A 6,735-nucleotide genomic window follows, 5' to 3' on the forward strand; every position below is an offset into this window, starting at 1 on the left:
TTTTGTAAATCTTGTTTCAAGCATTAAGATACTCAGAACTAGTAATAAAATCTCACTGACAAGGTATAATAACTTATCAAGATAATATAGGATAAAAAAGCTTGAAATAAATGAAATGTTCTCATATAAAATGGCCTACTTAGGAAAAATATCTTGTCAGACAAAAAACAAGTATATATTGCCTTGATTTAAGATATTTTATCTTACTTAGATTTCAGTTTTTGCAGTGTACCTGTGATCCTTTGAATAAACCAGCACGATTTTTTATATCCAAGTGGACTGCCTCGTCTCTCTGAGTTCCTGGTTAAAAGAACTGGAAAATAGCTTTCAGCATGCTTAAGGGCGGTGGGGACCGTGCCCAACCTAAGACAGCAGTTAAGAAATATGAGCAAAGTGGGCCCCACAGTATCAATGACCTCCTTAATTATCCTGGCTGGGACAGGATCCAGGGGGGAGGAGGCAGACTTTAGCTGTAACACACATTTTTTGAGTTGAGGCAGAGAGATAGGATTAAAGGTTTCCAGAGTAAACAGTGACTGAGATACAGGTGGTATAGAGAGTGGAACCTTGGGAATATTTTGTCTAATAGCCCAGACTTTGTCACTGAAATAACTCTGGAACACATTACAGGACAGCCCCGACCCCTCAGTGGCCAAAGCAACAACAGGGTTAATTACCGAATTAATAGTAATGAAAAGAACTCTGGGATGCTGACTGTTATTCAAAATGATATTAAATAAAGACTGGGTTTTAGCATCATTTACAGCTTTCTGATATGAGACCAGGCTATCCCTTAAAATGTCCAGGGAGACGTGCAGGCCATCCTTCTTCCATTTCCACTCCGCCTGTCTGTAGCGTCTCCACAGAGCACGGGTGGTGTCAGATGTCCAACATGTCAAAGACAATCACCAGTGGCCAGCGTAGTGTCCTCTTGCAGCTGTAAGCAGTCACCAGCTTGTCCATGTTGTCCACCCCTCCTTTTGTGGCACTGTAGTCCATGATGATCTGTGGTTTTTGGCCACAGATTTTCCCATTCCTGTGCAATGTACTCATCAGAAGAACATTCTTGCCTTTCTTTGGCACATAGGACACCAGGGACATGTCAGCCATGTACAAAAATTTTGAAGAGTTGACAGGCCTGTTCTTTATAACCAACAGTTGGGGTGTAAAGGCTCTATTCTATTATAAAGCCACGTCCAGTTCTTTCAAACCAGGAACTCAGTGAGACAAAGCGGACCACTTGAGTATATAAAAAAATATAACCGTGCTGGTTTATTCAAAGGGTCACAGGCAAGAATTAACATTACACATCCAGGCATCTTCCACCCCCAAAGCTGCTCGCAGGCAGCCCGGAAGAAGAAAGACCCCGAACCTAATAGCCTATACAATTTAATCACTTCGTTGGGCTAGCCCCACTTACGCAGGCAATGTCAAACCGTGACGTCACCTGATATGCCAGCTTTGCAGCTGACCAGAGCAGTAGTCAAAACATGAAGAAAATAATGTGTGTGAATGTTGATTATGTGGTGTGTATCTAAAAACATACAGGACATTCAGGGACATGTCCGAACAGTAAGCCTCGGAAAATGTTATGATTAAGATTACGGCTGAGCATATCATGCTACTAGCAATATTCATCCTGCCTGCAGACTCTTCAATCTAGTTGACCTTGGGGCCCACATGCAGCCTGCAGCAAGCTCATGACAATGAACTAAGCATTTAACAGCCTGAGCTAGACATCCTGTCTACACTAACATTTTCTAATACAACAGATCTCTAATCAATATCTATCTAACTAAGAAATTACCTAACTGGTGGGACCTCATGACTTGTTTTTCCGAATTCTTCCCACCATGGTCAACTTCCTCTTTAGGAGCTCCTGTCCCAGCTTGTGCGAGGTAAAAAAAAATTGTCACATGTGATGTTGTCCCCATGTAGTGGCAATTGTATGGAAGCACCCTTTTTAACTGTTTATTAGCTGATGCTTTGTAGTCTAGTACTCTTTGTAGTTTATTACCTGTGGCTTTCATGTCATTGCATACAGTCAATTGTGTGGTTGTGAGCTCAGACTGTTTATTGTGTCAGCATGTTGTAAGGATTTCTCACTTTTGTGTGACTGTTGAACTAGATAACTAGTATCCTGTATTCACTGTTTGACTTGTTGACTATCTGTCTGAGCATTGTTCCTGTAATTGTATGCGTGTGTATAAGAGGAAAGACAGCACTTAGTTCAGAGAACTTTCTCTCCTATTTTTTATAACTGAAATTTATATTTTGTGTGTTTCTCCACTGACTTTGAATGGCTCCATTGACTTGAATAGGAACCCTCTGAGTCACATGACTCCCGGCTCTAGCTGGTCTGTCTGTGTTTTTCAACAATTTCTTGCCCATTTTTCTGCTTATTCTGCCATCCTTACGCTTTATACACATATAATGGATGGAAATCATAAAGAAAATTGTCACAATCTTTCTATGCCATTGTTATTGTGATGGGATGAACGGTATTTGCGTAACGTCACAGATTCCAGAGACAGTGCCATCTCACTGCTCCATAGACGGCCATTCAACGGAAGGATTCAGAAAGTCAGTGTAGCCAGGTGGAAATGCGACCGTTATACTTGTGTACACCACCAGAGGGCAATATCGCTTTTAGAGTAACCCTGAGAATGAAAAGGATGCTGGGTATGGATCCCGTGAATTCTGGGAAATTGAAATCCATGTGTTTTCATCTGTGACCATATTTCATCCGAGACCTGTACCTTTTGTTCAAGGTAAATCCCGTACAACACAAGATTGTAATATACAAAGATCATTTGAGTGTCCTATATACATGCTTCTGTAGGCTTCATTTGTTCGCATTTGTGTATGTGTTGGATGTTTACCAATCTTAGACCCAGACTGTGACCCGTAGGATTTGCAGGGTGTTCTGTCATGAATTGGTAACTGCAGATGGATTCTCTGTACAGTGAGTGTTTTATTAAACCTCTGCATCCATTATTATGTTTTAGACTAAGAGGAGAAATGTTAAATTTCTGATGTGGAATATCTGTGCTCTTTGTTTGTTAGGAGAGCCGCCACAGTTATTTTTTTGTATTGTTTTTTTTTTTTTCTATTTTAGCGGAAGGGTTATTTTCTGTACCGTTATTTTGAATGAGGGACAAGTGTTGCCACTGTTGCTTGTATTCATTGTTTTGTTCATTCTACCTCCTAAAAAAAGAAAAAGAACAACCCCAATTATTAATGTTCAGAATAAAGAACCACTCAAAAGACATTGTCGTGTCCTGAGCTGATTCAGTTTTGCCAGGCCACATCAGTTTGAAGCAAAAGTTAGGGCATTTGTAAATTGGCACTGCTTCTTCATTTTCTGGAATATCTTGACATAGAGGTGATCAGCATTTTTGTTGAACCCTCGATGTCAATGTATTTTGAATGAGGCAGTGGCTCACTTAGCCCATAACATTACAATAGGCTGCTAACGGCTAGCACAGTAGACACGAAACTCGTTTTTGAAAGTAAAGCTCATGATAATTCATGTGAACTGTTTAGTTCAGGTTACACTGTGTTTATACTCAGGCAGGTGAGCACTGAATAATTTTTGAACGGTCTCAATCGCTTTTATAAGCAAGTCGCGGCTAATTAGCTGCGTTAGCTTGTGCAGTACAGCACAAAGGAGTTCGGTGGTGCTAACAGCTAGCTGAGTAGACACGAAGCTCTTTATTTAAAATAAAGCTCATAATTCATGTCAACTCTTTAGTTAAGGTGACATGACATTTGTGTAGTTAAGGTAATATGGTGTTTGTACAGAGGCATGTAAATGCTGAATAATTTCTGAAAGTTTGATTAGGTTATTTATTGTTATTAAATATATATGCTTGTACTGTTGCACAGTCTGCTAAGATGGCTGAGAAATGCAGACAGTGGGCAGACACAGCTGGAACCACTGGTGACACACATAAATCCAGGTCCTCCTTACTGCTGTGTGTTTTTTTATTTAAGATTACAACAGCAAAATACATACTGACTTTTTCAAATAATATGAATGAATACAGATATTTGATGTCAGAACAAACCTTTGAGTACAAACCTGGACAAGCCTGGCATGACCAACAGCAACAGGACTCAGGAACAGCTACACTGCTCTTGGTTTTTCAGCCCAATTATTTTGTATTTGTCAATTTTATATCAATTATGAGCCAATGTTTATCTATGACTGAAAAAAGGTTAATCACTTTTATAAGCAAGTGTACAATAACTAATAAACTAATGAGATAGCTGTAGTTGTCCCTTAGTTCTGACAAGAGTTTCAATGTGTGGGCTGATAGTAGAGAGATACTTTCAGATCATGTTCAGTGTCCAACTTTTTCCTTTGCTTTGACTTGAGCTGTACCAAAGTGGAGAAGCCACTTTAACACAGATTGGTTGTTGTGAACGGTAGGCTGCTTTGACTGCCAGATACTCAGACATCACGTATTTGCACCAGAAATGGGGGAGGCTTATCTCATCACATTTCTTTCTCAGCGTCTGGTCACATGACAGCTTGACCAGCTGATTTTCCTTGCTGGTTGGCACACACAATGCTTTCCATGTGGATTGCAAAGGGATCTCTTATCCACTGACTACACGATAAAGTGCAAAGAATATAAGACCTAGATTAAATAGAATGTATGACACTGCATTATGTATTAAAAGCCAGTGTAAATGAATGAATGAATGAATGTCTTAAGCTATGGGTAAAAAGCTGTCAGGTCTGTAACATTTTGAAAACCAGTGAGGACAGGCCAAAACTGGGTTATATGATTTCATGTACTTATACTTATGATGAAAGGAGCTACAGCATTGTGAACCATTGTGAGATGAAATAAATAGGAATACAAATAGAGTACTTAAAAATAGAGACCTATATGAAGCTGTATAATCTGTACAAGGTATATTTACAGGTATTGCACTGAGGATTATTGTCCAGTCATACTGTTGTGCGTCACGTGTTCCTCAGACTGATGGCCCAGGGGAAGAAACTGTCCTTGTGCCTGGTTGTCTTGGTGCACAGTGACCTGTAATGCCATCCAGAGGAGGAGGAGTTCAAACAGATTGTGTCCAGGGTGTGAGGGGTCTGCAGTGAGAGGTCTGAAGTTTCACGTCTGAGCGATATTAAAAACTGCGTTTCGCCTTTAAATGACAAACCATTAAAAATAATTACTACATTAGATTCCACCTGAAGTAACCTGCTGCATCATGTGTGAAATGTTATCCTAACGGGCCACCTGTGTTAAACAGCAGTATTTGTTTTGTTGGAGGTTTTAAAAGTCTCAACATGTCTGAATAATTTTGACCTGTGAGGTGTACAGGTCCTCCATGGAGGGCAGGCTTGCACAAATGACCTTTTCTGCAATCCTGACTGTCCGCTGAAGTCTGTACTTGTCCTGTTTCATGATGTCTCCAAAACGTTACTGGAGAGCAGAGTGCCTCTCTAGAGAGGTGTCATCTAGCTAGTGACAGGTGACTCCTAAATAGTTATGTTGTCTGACACATAGTTCACAGTGCTCAGCTTTATGATGATTATGGTGTTAATCTTCTTTGCAGCTTCCTTTTGAGCATAACCTTTTCCTTGTCATTACTGTACACTGAGGTTGCATGGTTTACATTGTAGTTTTGAAGGATGTTGTCTCCACAACAAAAAATGGTTGGTTGGCCTCACATACAGACATTAGGCCAAGTTTGTCAAATGTTGCCTGTGTTACCCGCCGAGAGCCAGTAAGGGAATCTGTGACTATTGTGGTCACCACATTTCTGTAATTACTTATTCAGCAGAACAAATTTAGGAAACTTATACTGACTTATTTGCCAATTATATATGCTAACACTGCAGCATTAAATGAAAAATCTAAACCTACCATGGCATGTTTTCTCAGGTTAGACATCAAATTTTTATATGTTGAACTGTCTGTTTTGGCAGACAGAGAAGATGCCACATTATGAAGCTGTTCTTTTGCACTGTGTGTAAGATGAATCATGCTTTGTATATGAGGCCAGGGGTGTTCACCCTCTTCTTTTTGGAGACAGATGCCTCTGCCATTTTTATGTTTTCAGTCCCTGTTTACCACAGCTGAAGATTTTTTCCCACTATGCTGCTGCCAGTTTGTATGTGGTCATGTGACTACATGTGGTTATTGTAACTGCGGCTGATTGGTCAAACAGAGTATGGTGAATGATGGTCAGAGTGTATGATCTGCTCAGTATTAGTCTGATCTGAAGAAGCAGCATCATGTCATCCATGTTGGCTTGTCTCATGGTCTCCAGGGCTGATGTGATCTCTGGATTCAAATACAATCATGTCTCATCTATGTCCAGTAGGTGCAGTCCACTAAGGGGGTCACTCTGCTGATAGCTATGTAAGCCATGCCACGTTCAAAAATGTGCTTCAGTGAAACTACAGCTGCTGATGTTGTCATTCTCTGAACCTTGTGAATTGTACCACTCCTCTGTTTCAGGTTGTGTGCTCTTTATATGTACACTTATGCTGCACTCCATGCTCTGCGGTAACTGTTCCATCCACCTGTTTCATTGTCCATTTTGGGTCCAATCTTAGTTAATCATTCTGTTTATCTCATCCTTGAGCTAGTTCAACAATGTACTTCAGCCATTTCTTCTCATCATTCTGATGTTTCTGCACTTGATTTCAGACATTTTCAGGGTGATTCTCACGATGTTTCTTTTCAATAGCCACACTGTAGTAGT

At 40.2% G+C, this 6,735-nt stretch overlaps 1 protein-coding gene across 1 annotated transcript in view; it reads right to left on the reverse strand.

Moving 5' to 3' along the window:
• LOC109974680 (netrin-G1-like) overlaps window positions 1–1,110 on the reverse strand; it is a 145,705-nt gene extending 144,595 nt beyond the window's left edge. Inside the window, exon 1 of the mRNA XM_020625013.1 lies at window positions 893–1,110. Coding sequence (XP_020480669.1) covers window positions 893–1,110 — 218 coding nt within the window. The remainder of the gene's footprint in view (window positions 1–892) is intronic.
• Window positions 1,111–6,735: the final 5,625 nt, after the last annotated feature.

Source organism: Monopterus albus, unplaced genomic scaffold (assembly GCF_001952655.1).
Source record: "Monopterus albus unplaced genomic scaffold, M_albus_1.0 scaffold343.1, whole genome shotgun sequence".
Taxonomy (NCBI): domain Eukaryota; kingdom Metazoa; phylum Chordata; class Actinopteri; order Synbranchiformes; family Synbranchidae; genus Monopterus; species Monopterus albus.